Raw genomic sequence first — 26,213 nt, forward strand, 5'->3', positions numbered from 1 at the left:
GGCCAGCAGCACACTCTCATCCGCCCTGCGCTACAGCACTGCGCGCAACCTGCCGTGGCGTGCACACGACTGAACTGAACACAGCGGACAGGACGGCTTTCTACTAATCAGCACTTGGAGAGCGAAGAGAGCAGAAGCGCTCCGGCTGTCCAGAGAGCTTCAACCAGGAGCGCTTCATCCCCACACACACATCCATGCATTCTCTGGATAACGTCGGAGCCCTCGGAGACCTGGACGGGGAATAATAATACATTCTGCTGATTTGTTTTTGCACATTTTACGCACCGGAGTGCCATCATCTCCGAATGAACAATCATGGGGGAGTGGACCATATTAGAGCGTCTCTTGGAGGCGGCTGTCCAGCAGCACTCTACTATGATCGGCAGGTAAGACTTGGGGGAAAAAGTGGTGCCTTGTTCCTAAAGGTGGCGGGTTGAGGGCAAAAACAACACAGTACCAAGTGAGTGTAAAGCTGGAGAAAAGCGCACACAAAGAATAAACTCGTTGAATGCAACAGCATGAGACTGAAAGCAGAAGCGCTGGATGTTGATTCAAGCCTTGTACGAATCGAGGGAAACCATAGGCTATATATATATATTTTGTATAAAACTTTGAGGAATTAGACTGCGAAATGATAAATGTTGAGGGCAGCCAGACATGTTTTATTCATCACACTTTGAGGGACTGTGACAGGATAAAAAAGTCGGGTGAGATTGGGGGAAGCGCGCTTTCATTTCAGCACTGGACAGCTCCCAAACGGCCGCTCCAGCAGACCGACAGCGGCTTTGCTTTCCAATCCCTAATTGAGTCTCTTGCTTGTTTAAAGATTAAAGCGCAGGGGATGTAGTGGAGAGTAAACCCCACCTAGAACGCAGTTTACCCACCTTTTTATTTGCAGAAATAAGGGGCGTAAATTCGTAGTAAGAAGGATCCAATTGATGGAAGTCGCATGAATAGGGGGGGAACGTTAATTAAAGCATTTCTGAGAAGATAATTGGGGTTTATTGATTATATGAGTGGTTGTTTGCCTATGATCGCCAGCTGGAGGTCACAGTTTACCCCACTTGTTTATTCACCACTACATCACTGATTAAGCCTATAAACCGCCCGTGCAGCTATACTGTAAATGCGCCCCTATGTCTGTTCCTTCACTACATTCGCTTGTTTTCCTCCAGGATCCTGCTGACAGTCGTGGTGATCTTTCGGATTTTGATCGTGGCGATAGTCGGAGAGACAGTCTACGACGACGAGCAGTCCATGTTCGTGTGTAACACCCTGCAGCCGGGCTGCAACCAGGCCTGCTACGACAAGGCGTTCCCCATCTCCCACATCCGCTACTGGGTGTTCCAGATCATCATGGTGTGCTGCCCGAGCCTCTGCTTCATCACCTACTCCGTGCACCAGTCCGCCAAGCAGAAGGAGCGCAGGTACTCCACCGTGTACCTGTCGCTGGACAAGGACCAGGACTCCATGAAGAGAGACGACAGCAAGAAGATCAAGAACACCATCGTGAACGGAGTACTGCAAAACACCGAGAACTCCACCAAGGAGGCCGAGCCGGACTGCCTGGAGGTGAAGGACATCCCCAGCTCGGCCATGCGAACTACAAAGTCCAAAATGCGGCGGCAGGAGGGCATCTCCCGCTTCTACATCATCCAGGTGGTGTTCAGAAACGCGCTCGAGATAGGCTTCCTGGTCGGGCAGTATTTCCTCTACGGATTCAACGTCCCCGCGGTGTACGAGTGCGACCGGTACCCGTGCATAAAAGATGTCGAGTGCTACGTGTCGAGGCCGACCGAGAAGACGGTGTTTCTGGTCTTCATGTTCGCCGTCAGCGGGATTTGCGTGGTGCTGAACTTGGCGGAGCTGAACCACCTCGGCTGGAGGAAGATCAAGACGGCCGTGAGGGGCGTGCAGGCCCGGAGGAAGTCTATTTATGAGATCCGAAATAAAGACCTGCCCAGGATGAGCATGCCCAATTTCGGCCGCACTCAGTCCAGTGACTCTGCCTATGTGTGACGGTCCGACCCGAGGCTGCAGTCTGCAGGACGGGATGTGTACAAATGATTTATTAAGAATGTGGCGCGCTGCAAAGACACTCAGCATAACAAGTCATTTAAGAGCATTGAGTCGTGAAATGTTATTTTTTCTTGAAACGTGAGGATATCTGGCAGATTTCGTTTGTTTCCAATGCAAATCAACTTGTTTCAGGGATTTTCTTGACATTCAAGAGTCATTTTCTTGATACTAGTGGAGTGATCTGACTTTACTCTGCCTTGTTTCAAGATTTTAACACTTGCTGCTAGAAAATTCCTGAAACAAATCAAACTGGATTGGAAACAAGAGGACTTATCTCCCCCCTTTTCAGAGTTTATTTCAAGAAAAATAAGATTTCTCGCTGAAAATGACACTAAATGACTGGTTAAGATGGACATTTTTTGCAGTGTGGACAATTTATCTCGCCGACCACTTCCTGAATTTGGTGGGGTATATCGATTTTATTTGTCTTTTATGGACAACCAAACAACAAACGGACCAAACGTTTGTTCGTCGTCTTTGTGAGGAGAAGGCACTGATGAAATGTTTGTGTTTTAATTTTTTGTAAAGTGCTTCTTAAAAGCATACACTCATATCTGATTTTAAGTGGTTTTTTTGTCTCTCTTTGTTTTCTTTCTCTGCTGTCCAGGTGGACACGGAGTGTATTCTTGCACTAATAAGCCAAAATAATAGGCCTATCATATTTGAGCTGTGTTTTAATGACATTCCAATGGTTTCAACAACATCACTTCTACCACAGTAAAACACACACTCTCTGGCAGTAGAAAGGGCAAGACTATTCTTTAGACTTATTTTAATAGATCACATATTCTTACAGTATATCTCTCATCTCAAATATCTGGTATATCTATTAGCAATGTCATTGTTTTGGATGCCTGTGCTCACACCACTGACCTTAACCTAAGTGATCACTCCTTGGCTTTAGGCAGCACCTGGAAACCTGCTGCCAAACTGTGACTTCTTTGGCTTTCTTTGTCTTTTTTTTTTTTTTTTTTTTACACCCAAGCGCCCATTTCTTTCATTTGTGATGTTTTGTTTTTTTCTTGATTTCATGTCATCAAGTGCCATACATGTACATAAATATATACATTATATATCTGTATATATAGAGAGAGAGAGAATATTATAACCTTTATCCAGAGATATGAATTCCATGAAATCCCACTTTGGATTATAATGCTATCATCCTCTTTCATTTGAATAGCTGTGGTTTGTATGGAAATGGTGTGCTATTGTCATCTTTGATTTAAATTTGCAACACAAAAACCAACCAACCATTGCATATTCCAGGCTTATTGATCTGATCTTGATCTGGACTCTGATCTTAATCAAACACAGCATACATTTGAATTTCAATTGGAAAAGAGGCAACACATTACTGCCGTTGGTGCTACCATTTTCACGAGCAATGATTCGAGTTATGTCAATGTAAGACGAATCTGACGAGCATCTGTAATAAAAACGAAGCCATATGAACAAGATATGTGTGGTGTGTGATGTTAGTTCTTCAGTAAGGTGATCAGCAGTTGGTTTCATGTTTGATAACCTTTAAATGGAAAAATGTTAAAGGAAGATTTTGACATTTTGAATTCTAGGCGGTCAGTCTTCTTCTCTAGACCCTCGTCATATTTGGGGAAGAGATTCAGCTAAAAATCATTGCTTTCCTCATTGATACTAAAAGTCACAGGTAGCCACAAGCTTTCGGCTAGCTTTGGTTTCAAAGCAAACAAGCCATGGGAAACTACAGGAAAAATGTAGGAACGTTTTATCCCAATGTGACAATTGTGTGGTAAAGAAATTAACCATTTAAAATTCAAAATGTCAAGGTAAGTCCGTGAGGTTTTAGGTCCTGTTGATTTTTGACGTTTGATGTTTGTGTCATGACAAAAAGCATCAAAAGAATGTAAGAATATGACATTGGATTGGTATTAAAATCCATTCAATCAAGTCACGAAGAGTCCTGAAAAGGATCACAACATTTTTACTGAATCACTCTATGTGTTAAACACATAGAGAAATTTGTCTTGGTTTTTGGTGCAGAGACATATTGACATACATGGTACAACCTTACTGTACCTGCAGAAAGATGGCCAAGTACTGAAATATATTCCTAATAAACAAATACAGCCAATGTAGAAGTCCCATTGTTTTACTGCATGCTTGCTGAACTACTGTTGCACTTTTGCCCCAATCCGAAGAGGAATTGTTCAGAAAATTCAAATTAATCTCAATTCAAGTTACAAGCAAGTCTGATAACTTGTCGGTTGGCAGACACTATATTTGTGTTATGATATGCAAATGTATTTCTACTGTAAAATATTCAAGAGAGAATTGTCTGCAGTACTAATGCAGGATAGATGCAGGATGAATGCATGAAAGACGACTTCTATGATGGCTGCCAATGTATACAATACTAATGCAGGATAGATGCAGTATTGATGCATGAAATGGGATTTCTACCATGGTTGCCACTCTATACTGTCCATTACCAATAGAAGATAGACAAGAGAAATGCATGAATTCTACATTGGCTACACATGTAGACTTGAGCTTCCCATGCTGACAGCTACATGACATTTTCATGGACTCAGCCCAGCATGAGCGGCCATGTTTGTTTTTATCGGATCCACCCGTCCTCCTTGGCCCGGACAGAAGAAGAAGAAGCCTGGGTTCAGTGCCATCTGACGCTGAGGTTGCCTTCAAGGTGACTGGGAAAATGCTGAGTAGCTGGACAGCGCTCCTCCTCGGACCAACCAGAGAGCAGGATATACAGTATGTGTATATGTGTGTGTGTGTGTGTGTGTGTGTGTGTATGTAGGACAGGAGGTATTATCTGTGAGACAGGGCGGCAGGGAGGCCAGGTAGAGCTGCCAAGATGACTCGGCAACTCAGAGGAGAAAAAATCGAAGCGCGAAGGCCGGGACATATCAATCTCAAATTCAGCAGGGATTTTAGATTCTCCTCTAAAACACGCAACAACCCCCCCACCCCACCCTCCCCTCCTACCCACCTCCACCCCCCCACCTCCACCTCCACCTCTATCTGTCATAAGCCATTTGATAGATGACTTTTATCCAAAGCTCCTTACAGTACCACAAGAGCCACATTTCTGTACAGGTGGGAATCAAGTGGGAATCAAACCCCTGACGTGTTACACAGCAAATTTCCCAGTGTTAGTAAGTGTTGATTTTTCATTGACAATTATTTTAACCCCTCACACCCTGAGTTTTCCCTTAAATTTCCTCTTAAGTAGCTTCAAAGTAGCTTCACATACATGTTCTGAGAAATATTCAAACCTAAGATGCCATTTTTTTTATGGCTGCTCCATTACATCAAAAAAAAAGTCTAAATGTTTGTGCATCATTTTATACACATTTCCCTGTAATTCAGCCTGACATGTTTGGTATGTTTGGAAACCTTGGGATCTTGACTAGAATTTAAAATAAAGTTCTGTAGGTTTGAACAAAGCTTGGCTGTGAAACGTGTTTGTAATGATGGTCCTGCATGAGGGACTTTAGTTGGCAAATATTGATTGGAGAGTTGTTTGTCCACTCGACTTACAGAAATACTGGCATCGTGTTGATTTTTACACTCTCTGAGTTAAATTAACAGTGATGATGTTGCTGTGTAGTGCCTTGCTCTACCCACTGCCACTGCAAAAAACATCCATCTTAAGTCATTTAGTCTCATATTCAGCCTTCAAATCTTATTTTTCTTAAACCAAGAGAACAATTCTGCCAGTGAGGAGAGATAACTCCACTTGTTTCCAATGCAATGTTTCACTTATTTCAGGAATTTTGTAGAAATAAGTGTCAGTATCTTGAAACCAGTCAGAATAAGGCAGATCACTGCACTACTAAGAAAACTACACTTGATTCTACACAATTCTTGAAACAAGTTGATTTGCATTGGAAACAAGTGAAATTATCTAAGGCTACTACTACGCTACTTTTCACTTATTTTTAGAAAATTACAATTTTAGGACTCAATAGACTAAATAACTTGTTTGTTTGAGATTTTTTGCAGTATTTGAACCCCTAACCTGGGTCGTGCTAGTGCCTTGCTCTACCTATTACCCATCAAAATACACAGGAAATGAACCCCTAACCCTGACCTCACCCTGGCAGTATTGTCATGCTTCACAGTGTTACCTGCCTGCTCTCTGCTCTCGACTCTGAGCCCTAATGCAAATCAAGCAGCTCTCGAAACATGAATACTAATTCCCACGCCTCGCTGAGGGGTTGAGGGGAGGTTAGTGATTAAAAAGTCACAGATGAATATGGAGGATGGAGAATTATCTCAAGAGAGGGAGACAGTTTTTAGACCTGGCGGATTGGATTATCGGTTTCTAATATTTCCCATTGTAACCTTCGCGAGAGGTTCTCTGATAACGCGGGACAGGGTCAGACCGCCAACAATACTTCCCGCTAAAAATAGCCCGAGCCCCGCCACCGTCTGAACACACAGCCAGTCTGTTTCCTCATCCCCTCCCTGCTCTTTACACACAGCATCTTTTGTATGCAAAGTGCTGAAACTGAAGCGAAGGCTGCGGCACGCTCAGTGGATTCGCTGTGGCGAAGCTTTGTTTTGATGTTAGCGTTTTGTTTTGTTTTGTTTTGGGTTGTTTACACTCGAGGGCTACTGCTTTTATTTTTAAAGATTTTAATATGTATTAGGGTTTGGTGTGTATTGCACATTGTTGACTTTATCCTGGGTACTAGAGCCAATTTTCCACAATTCAGGACAATAATGCCATTCTATTTTATTCTATTCTATTCTATTCTATTGTATTCTATTCTGTTCCATACCAGTACTAATATCAATGTAGCCTATTACTTGTGGTCCATCTGTCTGTTTTTCACCACAACACTCCCTTCAGCTGAGAAGTGCATGTCCACTTTTAGCTCAAATGCCATAAAAATTAAAATTTAAAGCTCCTGTGTTTTTTTTTTTTGTTTCCACTACAGCTTGGCCTGTGTGTGTGTGTGTGTGTGTGTGTGTGTGTGTGTGTGTGTGTGTGTGTGTGTGTGTGTGTTTCCTCAGGAGAATATCCAAACCAGCGAGAGCCACTCAGAGCTTCTTCAGACACATAGCCACTCATCATAAATATTCATACCATACTGGCATACAGTGTACACTTATGATCAATGGGCTGTATGTCAAACAAGCCGTGGCAGAAAATGTGACGGTCGACTCTTTTTGATATCAGCTGTCGACTCAGTTCAGTTTTCACTTTAAATCATCAAGTTTAACTCATGAAGTTGCCCCTCAGCTGTTCTCTGATTAGTCTTAAGTCGTATTTATGCCGTGTAATACAGTGTAAGAGTCTAAATACTGATCTCAAAAGGTTGTAGTCACTTCAACACATACGAACAGAGATGGAATGAGTACTAAAATATCCTACTCAAATAGAAGAATTTTTTTCATAAGTAGAAGCACAATTCTTGGTGCAAAACTCTACTTGAGTAATAGCAAAAGGAAGTTCATTTAAAATGTACTCAGAGTAAAAGTTACTCAGTTACATATGATCTTTCCTATCCAATGCTAAAAGGAAAAGAGGACATACGTAGAATTTGGATTCTTATAATAAAAATAAATTACAAAATAAAGTGCATAAACCAAGTAAAGTCTTCCCTGCTGACTGACTGTTCACTGCTAATGACTCCACAATTAGCCAGTTTCTGATACTTTGTACTCTGTAATGGATGTGATGCACAATACTTCAGTCAGAATATACTTACATAAAACAAACAATTAAAATGACTGACTTCAAAAAATTCACCAAAAATAAACCTATTTTGATTGCATTTTCATGTGCTTACATAGCAATTGTTTTGCATCTTATGTGATTTTGATTGTATTTTGGTTTTGTACATTGTTGTATGTTGTCAGTCTGCAACGTTTATGTTTCTTAAATAAAGGTTATATAGAAATACAATCTAACACTCTAGCTGTATTGGGGTCAAATTAAGTTCTGGACTTGAGTTATCGTGCCTCACCATTTTACATTCTGATTACAATGACAATGTTACAACACATATTAGGAGAAACTGAATGCAAGTTTGTCCCGAATTTTCACTCAGACTTATTATTTGCAAAATGTATCCTTCATGTGTGTGTCTTGGTGGTTTAGTGGGCTAATGTTATGAATCTGAATCCGGTTCATGACGTTTATCAGTAGCGACTTTTCAAGGTTAGAGAAGTGGGCTTGTGACTGTTGGTCACCGGTTCGAACCCTGAACCAGCTGGGAAAGTCTGGAAGGGGAAAGAGAATGAGAAACGCTCTCCTCGCCCTTGAGCAAGGCACCGAACCCCCCCTATTGCCCCAGTGGAGTTGCTCAAGTGCGTCTGTAACTGAAAGAGAGTCTGCTGAAAAACAGCATTCAGCGCTGAGTCAACCTTCCCTGGATAAATAAAGATAAAAAGAAAACATGTCATCCCCTTTCTCTTGCTATCATCTCTCCTGTCACACTGCGCCGTATACTGTCTAATAAAGCAGAAATACCATTAAAAAAAAACATCCTAAAATTCCCCCTTTATTAGCGGATGCTTTCTTTGGCATCACATCTCACATCATCGTGCGGCGCAGGGGCAGGATGGCAGCGTCAGACTCACAACAGATCGGCATCTAATTTCCCCGGGCAGATATATGAAGAGACATCAAAGAGAGCACAAATATCCTTCTATCCAGAGCAATTGGTGTATTTTCCTCTACCTGTCTGTCCCTATCCAGCAGGATGAGAGCGACTCATCCTCTCGTCTGGAGCAGATTAAGGCTTCAAAGCACCCATCCAGCCGCGAGAAACAGAAGCAGAGTCGTCTGATGTTTTGAGTGCCCCCAAGGTTTAGTCACATGTATAAACACTCCATTTCGCTGTCCAACAGAAGCCGGAGGGAGGAACAGAGACCGGCGCTGCAGCAGCATCAATTCATATTTATGAGAGGGCTTTTATTTGATGGCTGTAAGAATAGAATCAGGTACAGGGAACAGGACTTCACCCAACGCAAGTGTTGAGATACACAGACTGGAATGTCACTTAATATGTACTGAGTCACTCTAAAGGTGTGAAGTCCCACTCTGTCGCAGTGCAGGTGCAGAAATCTCAACCTATCAGGGCAGATTTGTGTCTTGAAGGTCTGCATGGGTGATGATGACAGCTAGGTAACATATGAAGAAGTTAATGCCAAAATGCAATATATACAATTTGGAAAAGACTAAAAAACTAGTAAATTTCATCTTAAAGCGAAAATCCACTCTAAAACACTGTTAAAACAGTTATTGGTGATGTACCATTCTGTTGTTCGGTGGTGTATTTTTCTTATTCCTGCAGACACCTGGAAAACAAAATAGACAACATGACGTCACTGAGATATCTCCAGCAGCTACAATTGAGTTTGATATCAGAAAATGTTTCAGGATCTAAAAAATCAGCGGTAAACGTCAGGTTTTGGTGTCAGTCCCTCAGAATCATTTTGCACCAAAGTTCAACAATCATACAGGGAGAAATCCATCGTAGAAGAGGAGAGAGACCAATGTCTCCACCTACAGTATAGCCTCAATAGACCAGAATGCAATGCAGCCACAAGACATGTTGCATTTTGACTAAGGTGTGCAACTCTCGCTTTTTCTCGACTAGAAAAAAGTGCTCTGTTGCTCTTACTATTGCTATATCTCTATTGTTCTCCACCTACACATATTACATGTAACAAGTTCAGGCCCATTCTCTGGGGGTTGTCAAAAGGCATTCTGGGAAATGCAGGAAATCACTATCTGAAGTAGAAGTAGATGAGGCAGATTGAGGGAAAGTGGGTTCACCAAAAAAGAAAATTACAACACTTCATCTTAAAATTAGAACTCCTGGAATGCATTGAACATCACAAACTCTAACAGCGTAAGAGTATCCAAGAGTGGATTTTTCCTTCAAGACTTTTTTTTTTTTTTACCAAAAGGTTACATCTTTGAGGATTGAATCATCTGTTTTTGACAGACTGACTGATGAACCACGACTACATACATTTTCATACATTTGGTGTCCCAGGCCGTGTCAAACCCCTAATCCTGGCTGTGAAAATGTGATCCGCTAAGCCACATAAAACAAGGCAGGACATGAGTTATTTTACTCGATCAGGTCAAAAGGGGCTGGCAGAGAACGTAAAGCTGCAACCTCGAGGAAATCAAACACTCTGACATCAACATGTCATCTAGGCCGCCGCGGAGACAGCGTCCCGTCCGACAGGAGCATGTGTACACACTTAAAGCGGCGCTCACTTCTTAAGAGTAAGCAGCCAGCTCATCGCGATCTGCCTTTGAAACTCCCTTTAACATCCGTGGGAAGTGCTGTCAAAGCAGAGGCCGTGTTTTGTTGCTGTCGACACTTTCGTTCCAGACATATTTTTGAATCCTGCGCTGTGGAATTACTGTCACTCAAAACAGCAAGCAGCACCTTAAAGACATGATAGCTGGCTAAGTGCTTTAAAGCAGCGCAGAGCTTCGCCGCGGATGAAGTGCTGCGATGGCGATAAAGAGATTTTTAGGAATTACCGAAACTTTTAGCTGGAAGAGCATTTTGTGACACATTTCCATACGTTAACCAGAGGAAGTCGGCACAACACATACATAATCCCTTGTTCACCAACTACTTATATTTTTAACCTTTCATGTTACAGGTAAACGCATTATTGTTCCAGGGAAAACACACATCGCTCGCCGGCATTTTGCCAGCACTTAAAAGAGTTAGCCCTGTGCATGAGAAGAAATACTCTTATTGGATTTCCATATATTTGTCAAAGACAGACTGAGTTTCAGACTTCAAAGTAAGAAAACTAGCAAGCAGTGTGTGTGTGTGTGTGTGTGTGTGTGTGAGAGAGAGAGAGAGAGAGAGAGAGAGAGAGAGAGATATGTTTGGGCTAAATCTACGGCTCATTTGGCCCAAAGTGGTCTGGCTGTGGAGAGGTTTGACAAAAAACTTGTACACATGCAATACTTGTCTCAAATAGAGCTTAACTTCACTTAAATGACACAATACATGGGAGCAATAGTTCCAGAAATAGCCTGTCCTCCAGCTGTTCAGCCTCCCATAGGCTTCCTCCCTCATTTTCTACCAGAATCGGACATTTACTTACCTGCGATAAAACCCCCATTCAGAGCCTGGGTTGGACAGTTAACAGATTACATGTAATAGGATTACAGTAACCTTGTAGGAAAAACTAATAACTGTGATCACAATAAAGTCACAGAATCAAATTTCAATTGTTTTTGGTCACTTGTTTGATTACTAAGCAGCATGTTTGACAGAAGAAAGGTATTTTGATTGTGAGATTATATGAATATCATATATATGTCTGGAGGAGTGAGCTGTTTGAGAGGTATATACCTAATAAAGTGGCCTCTCTCTCACTCCTCCAAACAGTGAGTCACATCTAAATAAAGCATAAGTATAAGGCATGCAGACAGGGCCGAGAGGTTCAGCTACCGTTCGACTTTTAGGATGCAGCGGAATGGGAAGTTCGTAGCATGAGTGTGCTGCCACAAAATCAGCAGGAACCGTGTGACATTATCAAGTCAGCATGGACCCAGATCCCCGCTGAACGTTTCCAGCACCTTGTTGAATCCAGGCCTTGAAGAACTCAGGCTGTGCTGGAGAGAAAAGCGAGGTCTTACCTGGTACTATAGCTAGATGTACCTAATAAAGTGGCCAGTAAGTGTGTATTCATAGTATTCTGTTGCCTCATCACACGGCCATCTTGGTAGGAAAATTACAGGTGACTGTAATAAATGAACAGATGATTATAACAAATGACAGCCACAGCCAATGAGTATATTTTATGTGTATATTGTAAAGCATCTATATTATGTGTATGTGTATATTGCAAAGCACCGTATTGGTAGGAAATGCATGTGACATCATGGGAATACTATGAATGCATTTTGAAATGTATGATATAATGACTGTAGGTGATATAATGTGCCTTTTCAACTAACTGCCAACTGAAATACATTGTCTGTTTTATTTCATATTTGACCAATTTTTGAAGCAAAATATAGTGAAAGTAATTGCAGTAGCCTATGTTACTGAGATTGGATAATATTGTGCATTATATTACCACAGTGTATAGAGCACATAGTGGCCTAGTGGTTAGAGACTGTGACTTCCAATTGTATTTGTTCCACATAGTTTCTTACAATAGTCATGACAAACGCCACAGCAGGGTTTCCAACACGCTTTCCATGTATGAGAGAAGATTTAGGACATTTACCTTGTTCAGTGGTTGATTGTAGTGTTGGCGCAGGAACGTTAGTGGCGGCAGTATGACGGTGCTGATTCAAAACAATTTACATTTATAAAAATAAGACCATAACACTGTAACAAAAAGCAGTTGAAAGACTGTGAAAAACGTCCTAACAACAACCCACAGGTCCCTACAACCATGACAGGTAAAGCCTTTCAAAATAAAAGCATCTTCTTAACATTAACAATCCATTACATAAATCAAATTTCATAAATCTATTTTCTATTTTCGTCCTGTAACTGAAAGGTCACAGGTTTGATCCCTGGAACAGTCTTGAGCAAGACACTGAATCCCTCCCAGCTCACTCACTGTAAGTCACCCTGGATAAGAGCATCAGCTAAATGCCTAAAATGTAATTTTTAAGGGATTACATTCTGAAAAGTCACCCTCCCAGCCCTGTTTGTAACCGCTGTGATCAGTTTCCTCGCTCCTCTCCAGTGGGAGTGATGAGTAACTGCTGACATACTGAGTCGGCTTTCCTCTCCGTTCTGTTTATTGTTGAGTCAGTCTTTTCCTTTGTTTGTTTGGTGTCTTTCCATCCCTCGTTCTCCATCTTACATGACATGCAAAGTATTGATGTGCAGGGTGTGTTTAGCTGTGGAGGTTTATCATGTCAACAGTCTGTAAGAGAGGGAATGGGCCATGTAAGGAGGCATGGGAATGATCTTTATCTGTGGTTTTACTATGCTCCGATGCTGAAGTTTTTACCCTTTATTTATCCATGAAAGGATAACTTACACAGTTACACACATTCACACTGGGAGCGTTTCTCATTTACTTTTTTTCCATTCTTTCTCAGATGTGAACCGGCAACCTTCCTGTCACAAACCCGCTTCTCCATATTCCACTTTCATTTAAGTGGGATCAGACTAATAGCTGACTCATCCTTTACTCCGTCATTTACTGTGTGGAGGATGTGTCTCCCTGCTCATATTCAGCTATTTCTTCATGTGTTCTTAATTGACATGAACACCAGAATATGTAAATTGGCAAAGAGGGCAAACAAGTCCATCATGCTTAGCTAAAGTTACGGGGACTGGAATCGGATTTGTTTTGACTCCCCACCACCATCCAAATCTCTAACCTCCCAGGATGACAGGCACCAAAACTCTGTCCAATAAAAGCGACTTGTGAGTCTGTGTTTACAAGTTTTGGTTCGCTTGTAGATTGGGCAGTGTGGGAAAACAAGGTCCTGGGAGGGACTCAAACCAGGGACTTTTGCTTTTCCAACCCATGGCCCGCTGGCTCCCCGCAGCACCACAAAGCCAAAGAGCGAAAAATCCAGAGTGAGAAGACATCAGGAAGACAATCGGCTACAGCTGGAGCTCATCAACCGTCGCACTTGGTGTCAATCCCAGCTCATCAGCGGCCCTATAAGACAGCCAGGTCAGTGTGGCTTCAGCTTGTTCCCAGACCTCAGGCTGTTTTCTCTCTTCCTGCAGACGGAGGAGTTGACACACTGTCTGCCTCTCTACTCTAATGACTGCTGAACACGTTCCCTCTGCCCTCTTCCCTAATAAACTCCCCTCCGGGGTTCGTTTGCACCCTATTTGCTGTGTTGTCTGGTTGTGTTGCAGCAGCGTGAACCTAAACAAACCCAAAAACAAATACAACAAAGTTACCCTGCATTCAAGTGGTGTCGGTTTTACGGTCTGAACAAGTTTCCGACCAGGAAGTGCCCATGAACACCTTATTATGTCGGATGATCAAGTCGGTGAAATCAGGATTGTAGATGCAGCACGAATTGGCCGAGTTGTGACATAACCACTATTTCCAACATGGCTGAACAGAGCACAGAGCCGTACGTGAACGTAAGAAATTTCATACAATAAAGCCGAAAAAGAAACACAAGTACACATTTAAAAGACATGGATATTCCTTGATAACTATAGGGCTACAACATTCAATTTCCTGTGGTGTTTACATTCATAATCCCCTGAAATTGCCAAAGATTGCTTGCTAGCTAGGCTATCGCTAGCTCAATTGCTAACATTAGCCTAGAAGGCTCGCAATGTGCGTAAACGGTTGAGGAAACGTTCTCAAATTTTCTGACCGTAAAACACGTTAACGCGAACTACTGGGATGGCTAACTTGTATCGTATTCCCGACTCTGAGAAAAGTACGACCCAACATCACTTGAATGCAGGATAAGAGCTTTTCCAATACAGTTCGGACCAAAGAAAAAGAAATGTAGGTGTGATCGCACACTAAGAAATCTAGTGTGTGGTTGTATGCAGCTCAGTGATTACAGTACTACCAAGGTTAGAGGTTCGTTTCACGCAACCGTACTAAAAATGTATCCACTAGAAATGTATGTAAGTACTGTGGAGCGTTTTGTGTAAAAACATCCACTATGGAACGTGTTATGTGAGCTCACACCTCACAACCAGCCTGTCAGAAACCCTTGTTTGTTGTAGCTTGGCCTCAAGGTTTCCTTTAAAAAACAGAGAGGTGAGACCGAGCACAGCAGACTGTGAGAGGGAGCAACAAAAAGTGTCACCATAAAGTTTCTGTTTAAGAGGATTTCTCCTTAAATATTAACACAGTCAATTTAAAATGCCCTGAGTGGTGGCCTGATCCTGACCCAGGTCAGAGTCAGGCCACCACTCAGTCTGCTGACTAAAACATTTTCTGTTGTGCACTTTTTCACTCTTTTGCACCTTATGTAAATAAATGTCAGTACAGTTTTTGCATCAGCCTCTTTTTGATTTCTTCCTTTTTTGTCAGTGTGTGATTTTTTTGTTTTCTTTTTGCACATGATTTTTGAAACCAAGCAGCTCAGATAAACAGTATTTGCAAATAATTCTTGGCATTTGGAGTACCAGATGGGTTAGGGTTTACTGTATCAGGATAATTCAGATGAATTCACAGGAAGGTTTACCAAAAGTTTACTTTTTGTCCGTAACCTTTCTGGGATGCCTATTGTGTTGTTCTATGTGGATAACACATCTAAATGGTACTCAAAGCAGAATAAAAGCTAACACTTGGAGTTATTTCTAAATTATATTTCATCCTTGTCTGGTTGTGACTTGATGTCAAAGTACAGAATGGATGGCCGCCACACTCTCCATTAAAAGTAATATTTATTTAACTAGAGAATATTAAAAACATGACATTTCGGCCAAGTATCAACAAGAAAGTGCAGCAGTATAAACACACCGAAGACAGTGGAGAGAGATACAAAGTGATTTGCTGGTGTCACGCTGATCAGATGGGGGCTTACAGGAGACAACCAATCATATAGTAGGATTCAAACAAATCTGCATTAAAAGATAAAAACACAACATGTTTATCAATTGGCTGGTGTCCAGTCTAACAAGAGGCATAGAGGAAACAGCCAATCATATGTAAGGATTTAAACAATCTCAATAGATCAAAGGCAGTGACTGAACTTAGGACAAAAACAGCAACAATAGAAGTAGTCATAGAAACAAACGGATCAGACAGTAGGTAAAAACCAAAAGGGCACGGGCAGATTTTGTGGTTGCTCCTCTGTTTATGTTGTCGGAGCCTGATTCTTCTATTTGTGAAACAAGGTGCTTGGAGTTCATCAGCTGTTCTTCCTCTGCAGCTCCGCACGCCCCGCCTCGCTGTGAGGGAGTTGTGAGAGTTGCCACTGCAGGTGAGGAGGGAACAGGTGTGATCTTAGCAGGCGGAGAGACGCTAATGAGCAGAGGTCTTATAGTCTGTCAGGGTAAATAAGTCAGTGAAATGAGAGCGTGTGCCTCTGCGCCTCTTCACAGCCAGCAGCAAAACACTTCTCCCATCTCTCAGACAATCAGCTCCCTCGACTCTTCTTCAGCCGGATGGTCAAACAACAGATGAAGAGCTCTATTCCAAAACGCTGTGTATCCATTTTGAAAATCATTACCTTAAGTTCATCATTCAATATCTCTAAATTATAAAGGATCTACTGTGTAAAGTTTTGATTATTTTGTCAACCAAAGACTTACAAGTTGCCTTCTATCTTTTAAAGTAACACTTAAATTTCCATTTTGCTACTCTCTGTCATTGACTGATATGACACAAATGTGATTCAACCCATACTCGGTCTATGAAAGCTTTTACATTTGCTACATTTGCTGTTTTAAACACCCAGTAGTGAGCAGGTCATGAAAAAATCTTCCAGTTCACAGGAAGTGATGCGTTTCCCGTTAGCGGAATTAGCAACAGCTGTTTGTTTGAAATAAATAGAAGAACTGGGTACTCAAACTTCAAGAATCCTAGTAATTACCACTTTATAAAGCACCATAATTACTCATTTTGTAACAGGAATAGGTGTCCGGCTTTTTTCCAAAGGTGTATAATAATATAGTAAAGATAATCAGTTGATCCAATCAGTTGACTGATGCTGGAAGCTTAATATTCTAATTTGTTTATTTCTCGCTGTCCAATACTTGGCATAAGAGACATGGACCACTTTTGGTGACCACATTCACTTACATTACATTTGCATTACTTACATTATCCAGAGTGATTAACGATGAATGCAACAATAGAATGAGTGCAAAGGTGACAATACATGACAATACATGTAACAAAATATTACAATAGTCCCTTGAATGTATACACATAGATACAATACTATTTGTTAGCCTATTGTCCAGGTGCTGAGGGTTTATACACACTTCTTAGTTGTAATCCTGCATTAGCTATAATGTCAGTGTGATTTTATGAAGCAGCGGTGCTTGGTAGTAATTTTAGTTGTAATTCCAGTTACATTTCTAATGCAGGCAGTCAATTCTGCACATTATATTCATGCTACAGGCATTTATCTCTTATCCAGAATGAATCACAAGGGCAACAGTAGAGGAAGCCTGAATTCCTAGATCACCAACACTGTGTCCAGATAGGAGAAATAACAAATACTCAGGGGCGAATTCACAAAGAATGGATTGCGGCCGCTAATAGCACCATGAATTGCGTATCATTTGCAACCGCTATTTGCTCCATCTCAAGGACCGATTCACAAAAGATATTGCGCTAATGATATGCCAGCGCAAACACGCCCATAACCTGTTGCAACTGAGGGCAATTTGCCCCTGTTTTGCAATTATCAATGTGGCAAAGTATAAATGTTGCCTTAGAGAAAAATGATTTTTTTAGACCACGAGCTGCAAGTCCTGACGGAGGAGGTGCAGAGGCATTCCTCAAAACTTCAGGCAAGAAATTTAACCGGGACTGCGAGAAACCATATTTGGGATTTAATATCCCAAACGCACACCTTCAGACTGCAAAAGAAGATGGCATGATTTGAAGCGGAGAACAAAGGAGAATGTAGGGGAGCTTTATTCATTTATTTTTCATGACACAATTGCATCCTGTCACTGCATCCTTTGTTTGTCATTGCATCTCACTGCATCCCAAAATAAAATAGAAGGGCACTCGGAGAGCGCAGACCTCCGCCAAGGCCAATCCAGTCTTCTATGATATGCAAATGTTGAAGCGCAACCAATATACGGATCCACTCCAAAATTTAATGGGTTCTTCCTTGGCCCATGCTACACCCTTCCACCAAGTTTCATGAAAATCGGCCCAGTAGTTTTTCCGTAATCCTGCAGACAGACAAACAAACACACAAACAAACGCACCGAAAACATAACCTCCTTGGTGGAGGTAATACTGCAAATGAGTTTGAGCGGGGCTGTCCATGGTGCTGAATCTTTAGGCCAAAATAAAGCCCACTGTGCTGACTAGTGAGATAAGTGAAAATATTTTCAGAGTGAGAAATTGAGTTGTATTGATTGTTTGGTTGTACTGATTTATTTGCTTTTGTTTGTGAAGCAATTTGTGTTAAAGTTCTATAGTAATAATAATAATAATAATGTCAAAATATTATTTACAGACTGTATTTACAGACAATCTTATTTTTTAGGTCACACAAAGGTGGAATTGTTGCAGAGACATTTGCAGGTCAATTCAATTCTCAGTTAAATCAACAAGTGATAAAGTCTGGGCGTGACACCCCTTATAAATGCGCTTCAGTTACCACCAACTCTCTGAAGACGCTAATAATTTCACTCTAACTGCGTGTAGCAATTAGCGCCGACCTTTGTGAATTGGACTGTTTTTGCAATGAGGCTCATTTGCATAGAAAGGGGCCAATTTTGCGCCAAATGTATGCATATTACCTAAAATACAAATAATAAATGCAAATAGCACAGGAGCACCGAGACGCTATTGCGTGGCAGTGCAGTTAGCGGTGCATTTCACCCTTTGCGAGTGCTTTGTGAATTACACGGTTTCTTTTTGTGTTATTTGCACAGGTTTAGCGTCAGCAATAGCCGCGCAATCCTTTTGTGAATTCGCCCCTCAATATTATATTATATAATATTTTAAGATGATGTCTCATTGATGCACCATCATAGTGCACTAGGTTGTAAATTCAGCATATTAAAAAGCAATGAATAAAATAATATATTACCAACAAAGTAATATGTAGATTAATTTTTGTATTTTATTTTGAAGAGGGAAACAGATGGAGGTAGGTGGTTCTATGATGTTAATCTACACTGTTTGTGTTATCATCCTCTTCTTGTTCTAGATCCTGTTCTTGTTCTTGCCAGGCATGCAGGACAGAAGTTTCCAGACTCCTCCGAAAATCTTCTGATACCATTCTGTTTTTTTTATTTCTCTGGCTGTGGGTTTGAACAGTGACTTCAGCTTAGTGGTCTTACTGTTCAGGGTCAGGCATGAAGGATAGAAATTTCCAGAAGAATCTCCTGACACCCTTCTTCTTCTTTGCCCTCTTGGTTTTATCACTGAAGGCCGAAGCATCGTCCTCTTCCGTCTGTTTTCTCCCTCTGGCTGGGAGCTTGAACAGTGACGTCCCAAGCGAAGTCCTCAGCAAAGTAAACTTCAGCATGGTGGTCTTCCTGTTTGATGTCAGGTGTGCAGGTGAGAGATTTCCAGAAGCCTCTGAAAAATCTCCTGACACCCTTCTTCTTCTTCGGCCTCTTGGTTTTATCACTGAAGGCCGAAGCATCGTCCTCTTCCGTCTGTTTTCTCCCTCTAGCTGGGAGCTTGAACAGTGACGTCCCAAGCGAAGTCCTCAGCAAAGTAAACTTCAGCATGGTGGTCTTCCTGTTTGATGTCAGGTGTGCAGGTGAGAGATTTCCAGAAGCCTCTGAAAAATCTCCTGACACCCTTCTTCTTCGGCCTCTTGGTTTTATCACTGAAGGCCGAAGCAGCGTCCTCTTCCGTCTGTTTTCTCCCTCTGGCTGGGAGCTTGAACAGTGACGTCCCAAGCGAAGTCCTCCACAAAGTAAACGTCAGCATGGTCGTCTTCAATATCAGGTGTGCAGGTGAGAGATTTCCAGAAGCCTCTGAAAAATCTCCTGACACCCTTCTTCTTTGCCCTCTTGCCATGGGCTTCATCACTGACGTCTGAAGCATCGTCCTCCTCCTGTTCGATGCACGTCTTTTTTTTCTCCCTCTGGCTGGGAGCTTGAACAGTGACGTCCCAAGCGAAGTCCTCCGCAAAGTAAACGTCAGCATGGTCGTCTTCAATATCAGGCGTGAAGGTCAGAAATTTCCAGAGTCCTCTGAAAAATCTTGTGCTACCCTTCTCTTTTTTTGCCCTTGGCTTTTTCACTTGGCTGTCATCCGACTCAACTGCCTTGCTGTTGGTTTTGCCCAGGCAGTTTGTGGCCAAGTTGTTTGGAGGAAGGTCAGGGGTATCAGACACCTTACTGTCCATAGTGGCATCTGCCCCCTTAACAGTTGGAGCCAAGTTGTCTGAGGCCATAAGAGACTTCTTCTCCATCAAATCCATGCTGGCCTCGGCTCTTTCAGTGGCAGCCCTGAGTTTGTTTGCCAACTCAGTGAGGGCTGACTCGGAGTCCTTATCCAGAATGTCCTCATTAACAGTTGTTACAGCGGACGTCGAGGCAGCCTCATGCTCACTTTCTGGGGTCAGATCGTCTTCAACCGTAACGATGTCAGCCTGGTACTGGAGACCTGGCTGGTACGCTGGGCCTGGGAGGTACACGGGGCATAGGTGGTACACGGGGCCTGGGTGGTACGCGAGGCCTGGGCGGTACCGGTTGCCTGGGTGGTACGGGAGAACTGGGATGTAAGCGAGGCCTGTGTGGTAGGCCTGGGTGGTACCGGAGGCCTGGGTGGTACGCGGGGCCTGGGTGGTACGCAGGGCCTGGGTGGTACGCGAGGCCTGGGTGGTACGCGGGGCCTGGGTGGTACGCAGGGCCTGGGTGGTACGTGAGGCCTGGGTGGTACCGGAGGCCTGGGCGGTACGCGGGGCCTGAGTGGTACGCGGGGCCTGGGTGGTACGCAGGGCCTGGGTGGTACGTGAGGCCTGGGTGGTACCGGAGGCCTGGGCGGTACGCGGGGCCTGGGCGGTACGCGGGGCCTGGGTGGTACGCGAGGCCTGGGTGGTACGCGGGGCCTGGGTGGTACGCGGGGCCTGGGTGGTACCGGAGGCCTGGGTGGTACCGGAGGCCTGGGTGGTACCCGGGGCCTGGGGGGCCCGGGAGGCCCGGGAGGTACGGGATGGCTGGGGTGCACGGGAAGGTACAACAACGAACAACGTATCCCAAAGTGCCGATCTGGAGTTGGATGGATTTGCGTATTCCAGCATATCCAGTACTGTCATGTATGCAGTTGACAACATCCAGAGTGCGTTCTCAAGGTTGAGATGCAGCGTGGCCTCTTTAGGATTGTCGGTGAAGCGCAGGTCTGGATTGGTGACCTTGACCTTATTGATCAAATTGATCAGCCGACTCCAGACTAGCCTGCGTTCTGCTCGACAGCTGTATCGCTGGTCATCTTCCTGTAAGAGTGCCCCCTTGAGGACCCTCCTGACGGAGTCCTTGCTCAGTATGAGCGTCTGGAAGAAGAGAAGAGCAGAAGAAGAATAATGGTTAATTGTCATTTCATTTCATCTCCATGTCTCACAAACACAACCTACATCCCAATATAGTGCAGGGAATGCTTATGAAGGTATTTATGTTGCAAAACCCGAGAGCTTGTAGACTTGATCTGAGAACTTGTAGAATGCGATCTGAGAACTTGTAGAATGCAATCTGAGAACTTGTATGTTGAAATTTTCACTCACAAAAAATTAGTTGATAGTCAGATAAATACAATGACAGCTGAAAACTTATAAGGCAACATTTACTCATATTTATTTTTTAGTTTAGTTAATTTCCCAGTACAACCACAAGTCGGTGATTACAACCTCTCAAACTGCTAGCTAACTGTGACCAAATATCTCAAGTAATCTGAAATAAGTTTGTCCCGGTTGATCATCTTGATTAAAAGTACTTGGTGTTCCACTGACGAGTGGGAAATGTCCAATCAAGTAACATTAACTCCGATTTAGTTGTTTATAGGCACTTTATTAAGTTACAGCCACAGTATTACACTCTTCAGTACGACTCAACGGCAGTCAGCTGGCGGTGTATTGAGCGGAACGACTGGTAAAGCAAAGCATTATGGGAAGGGCTAAAAAGGCCTATACCTAGCTAAAAATGACCAGTGACAAGTAAGTCTATTAGAAATTGAGTCAATCTGCAAATACACAGACTTAGGAATGATGGCTGTGTGTGTGTGTGTGTGTGTGAAGTCGGGGGCAGGGTAGATCACTCAAATCTTTGTTTTTACTGAAACTACATTATATCTACTCAAGTTCTGTGTTAACACTATGACTGACATGCATCATGGGACATGTAGTGCAGTTCAACCTGAGAATCAAGGTGGCTTAAAGATTGGATAACCCACACACTAAAAAATGCAGGGTTGAAAACAACCCAATCTGGGTAGTTTTCAACTACACCGCTGGGTAACTATTGGACCAATCACACGCTGGGTTAATCTAACACAGCAAGATGGGTTGCTCGTTTAACCCAGCAAGATGTGTTGAATATTCAATCCAGATGCTGGTTCATATTAGCTACAATGCTGGGTTAATTCTACCACATAAATTGGTTAAATATTCTATCCAAATGTTGGTTCATATTAACTGGAATTTTGGGTTCATTCTTCCTATAAATAGGTTATTATTACTTTCATGTTTCGTTACAGTAAAATCTGTAAAAAAAATATATGTATATTTCAATAGACTACACGTCTAGTAAACAGTTAAATTACTTGGATATACTTGCCTATTACAAAATACATCCAAGATTTGGTAATGCAAATCATACATATATGCAATAAACAACACACTTTTAAACAATGTTGGAATTTTAGAAAAATATGTATTTTTCAAAAAGCCATAACAAATACATAACTGTTTTCAATTCATAAACACTATAACACTTGAATCAACAACAGCAACATTACTATATTACTACTACATGATAACATGCCCATAACCATTACTGTCAAGTAGGCTATTCTATTCTATAAAAATACTATGTAAAAAAAAAAAAAAGAGCACACTGCTTGGGGGTAGTTGATGTTAAACATATAAAATGCCTTGAAGCACATTACAAGCAGCTAATTAACTAAGGCCACTGATTGAACTGAGTAACCCCACAAGCAGGCTGGGGCAAATACAGAACACGATAAAAAAACAAATAAATTTAAAAAAAAGACATGAAATATTGGAGCAGTGCCAGATAAGACCTGGTATGATTAATCTTAAATTTGTATCTAAAAGTAAGGTAATCAGTACAAACAGTAGGTAGACTGTATATGCGAATTCACTCTCATTCATAAATGTGGTTGTCACTACCAAATTCTGGCAGTGTTTAAGTAGCTAATATGTTGCTATGTAGACTCAAGATGCTGTGGATGCAGGGAACATTACAAAAAGACAAAAAGGTAGGCTACTTAAGTAAAAAATGATTAGCTTACCTTTAAAACTATCTATCAGGTCTGGAAGCTGCCATTCTGTTAATTTCTCTCTGACAAAGCTGTCCATTATGATAGGCTATAGTCATAAAACGAGATGGTTTCCCCCCTCCCCCCCCGGCACGTGCGAACTAAGCTAGCCATATTGACGTTAGCCAGCCAGGCTAACTAGCAAGCTAGGCGGACGTTAGCATAGAGCTAGCTAGCTAAGCCAGCTACCTAGTCCGGCTAAATAGCTATGGCTTGATTAGCCCCAAACCGGTCCTTCTCTCGTTTTAACGTTAAAACCATCTCGTTTTATTTTTATCTCTATTTAGCAAGCTATGTAGGCGGACGTTAGCATAGAGCTAGCTAGCTAGGGTAGCTACCTAGTCCAATTAGCCCCGATAGAGGCACCGGTAAAAACAAGGGAAAATATATACTTTTTAAGACAAGACGATAGTCGCATAAACTATTCGATTTTTTATAATTTAATAACTATTAGAAAATTCGAAAATCATGACCCTAGCTAGCTGGCCAAAAACACTAAGGTCAGCTAAACTATCAAGCTATTGCTTAGCATGGACCAAAAGTTGGTGTGCAACATGGTAATGTTAAACAGACAGTAATAGTTTTCGCTCGTATGTGACATGTTACATGCAAAAGTGTATACAAACCTATTATTTTACTTTATTTTCCCCAGGAGGATGCACTGCTTCTTCTACTTGACAAAGCGCGGCTGGGTAGATATGGGAATTTGGAGGAGGGGCGGTCTTGTCTGCAATGTGTCAACCGTCACTAGGGCTGACCCAACCGCTAAACCAGCAGCTGGGTTACACAAAAACTACCCAACTCCCTGGAAATAACCCAGAAAAATGGCCCAACAGGCTCAACCCCGCGTTTGGGTAGATACAATAGCCCAGCATTTCTAAGAGAGCATACTGGGCCAACACGCACTAAAATGGGTACCAAGCATGCACTTGTACACTAAATCACCCTGAACAGTCTGGGTTAGTTTGGACAGATAATTAAATATATATATTACATAATTTCCCATTTTTCTCCCATTTTCTCCAATTCAATTCAGTTATTAGAGAGCTAGAGAACAGGTGCCCTTTTACCTTCCCCACATTTCGCCACATTTCTAATATTTTACATTGATATTTCCTAATATTAATTTGAGAAAGTTAAAGTCTTTACTTACCGTCATCAAACTTGTAAGTCAGATTCAGATTCCTTGTAGGTTGTGTCGAAAAAAGTCCTGAGGTTACGATTTCCGCTGTGTTGAGGTTCGCTGTGAGTCTCAGTCGCCTTATGACGGGCTGAAGCCTCAACACTGGTATTTATTGTCCATGGAATGTTCAGCTTCATCACCTCAGCCATTGTGACTTAAGGTTCACCTCTGGAGTCTGCCTATGCAGATGAGCGCCTGTGTGTTCCTGTGCATAGCAGCTCATTGTGAGGTCACAGGAGATCCTCAGCTTTCTTTCTACTTTAGTATACAGAAAATAATTCAATTTTTGTGTTTTTTGTTTTTTTTTTCCATAAAAAAACAACAGTTGCATTATGTAAACAAACTGGCATTTAAAGGGTTAAAATTCTGAAAAATGAATGAATATTTGGTAGTTATGATCAGGGCTGAAGTTGGTTAAAAGATTTAACTCAGTGAAAGTGGAAAATAATATTAATATATAATATTTTTATGGCAGTTTTTTGACATTTTTGTCCTTTAAGGAACTTTTTTAAAGTGAGGCACAAGGGTTTAATTATGTATGTTTGTGTCTTACAGCTAACAAGCCTGCAGACATCGACAGTCCAGACACCGACAATCCAGCAACCATGGAGTCTGTCTCTCAGCTCCTGGATTTGGAATTTGCGGCCAGAAGAGCATTCATTGATTCCGATTCCGTTCACGAGGAGGACAGACACGAGAAAATTCTAGAGGCATATCCTTGTTTCGAGGACATTGGACATGCAAGTCATTATTGACTGGGCATAATTCAAAACATGGTACCACACAGAACAATGTTTTATATACCAATTTCCTCCTCCTAAGTGATGCATTCAAATGTCTGTATTGGTATATTTGATACATTTCATAGGTGATGGGGGAGCTTCGACACATTTTGGACAAGGATAACAGCCACTACATTGATGAACTGAAGGGAAGATGGCACGACTTCTGCCAGAAGGTGCAGTTTTTTGGCGTATGGAAAAAGATGCTGAAACCCCCAATGGGAATAGACAAAGGTAAGCAATGATGTTTTGATGTTGTTAGTGATCAGGGTCAGGGTGGACATTAGGGCATGTTAATTGTCAAGTTCATGTGCTAGTGTCTTTTCTTGTCTTTCTTCTTTTTCATCTATGATGGCTGTCCCATCGTTTGTTGAATGTTTCTGTTTTTTAAAGCATTATATCTGTTGTATACCGTTGATCAGATTTGATCTCGTGCATTTTATATAAGTGTAAAAGTAATGAATCTTTTCCTCAACAGTTGAACAGGCTGTCGGGATCCTACGTGTGCTGCCATCACTGTTCCCCTCTACGTCTGCTCCTCCAAAGAGGCTACGAGATGCGAGTGAGGCTCTGGTGCATGTCCTCGAGGTGAGCTGTGTAAAACGTTACAGGATAATTTCGACTGCAGTATTGAAAAAGTTATAGCTGAAGGTGCTGCTTCTAACTGCTCCCAATGTATTTCCTATTCACATACTGTATGTTCTAAGCCTTCAAAGACACCCAAAACATTTGTTTTTGGAAACAGGATTTTCACTGGTAAGATGTGTGTAGCTCTCAATGTTACAGTATGTACAAAAAATGGACGCATTACATGGTTAGTAGCAGGTTTTATAGACCTAATGAAGACCTTGCAAGACTAGCCTAGCCTTGGCTAGCCCAACAAATCTAAATACATTCCTATAAATTCAAATACAGTGTGTTTAGCAACACAATTTTGTACAGCAGAGACACATTTTGCTATTCTTTAAGCCTATTGATTTCGAAAACATACGTTTTCAGTGTTTTGGAAGGCTTACAACGTATGTGAACAGGAAATGCATTGGGGACAGTTACAA

At 42.0% G+C, this 26,213-nt stretch overlaps 1 protein-coding gene across 1 annotated transcript; it reads left to right on the forward strand.

Annotated features, from left to right (window-relative positions):
* The first annotated feature begins 315 nt into the window (after positions 1–315).
* gjd2b (gap junction protein delta 2b) lies at positions 316–2,019 on the forward strand. Its single transcript, XM_071908651.2, has 2 exons — positions 316–386; positions 1,176–2,019. Exons 1-2 carry the CDS (start codon positions 316–318, stop codon positions 2,017–2,019), a joined length of 915 nt encoding a protein of 304 aa, XP_071764752.1.
* The last annotated feature ends 24,194 nt before the right edge of the window (positions 2,020–26,213 follow it).

Source organism: Centroberyx gerrardi, chromosome 18, assembly GCF_048128805.1.
Source record: "Centroberyx gerrardi isolate f3 chromosome 18, fCenGer3.hap1.cur.20231027, whole genome shotgun sequence".
In the NCBI taxonomy this organism is placed as follows: Eukaryota; Metazoa; Chordata; class Actinopteri; order Beryciformes; family Berycidae; genus Centroberyx; species Centroberyx gerrardi.

What these genes read in the sequence shown, in the direction of transcription:
- gjd2b (XM_071908651.2), top strand. Translation starts at nt 316, where the DNA reads ATGGGGGAGTGGACCATATTAGAGCGTCTCTTGGAGGCGGCTGTCCAG. An exon ending in CACTCTACTATGATCGGCAG is followed by an intron (nt 387 to 1,175) that starts GTAAGACTTGGG and finishes GTTTTCCTCCAG; the next exon opens with GATCCTGCTGACAGTCGTGG.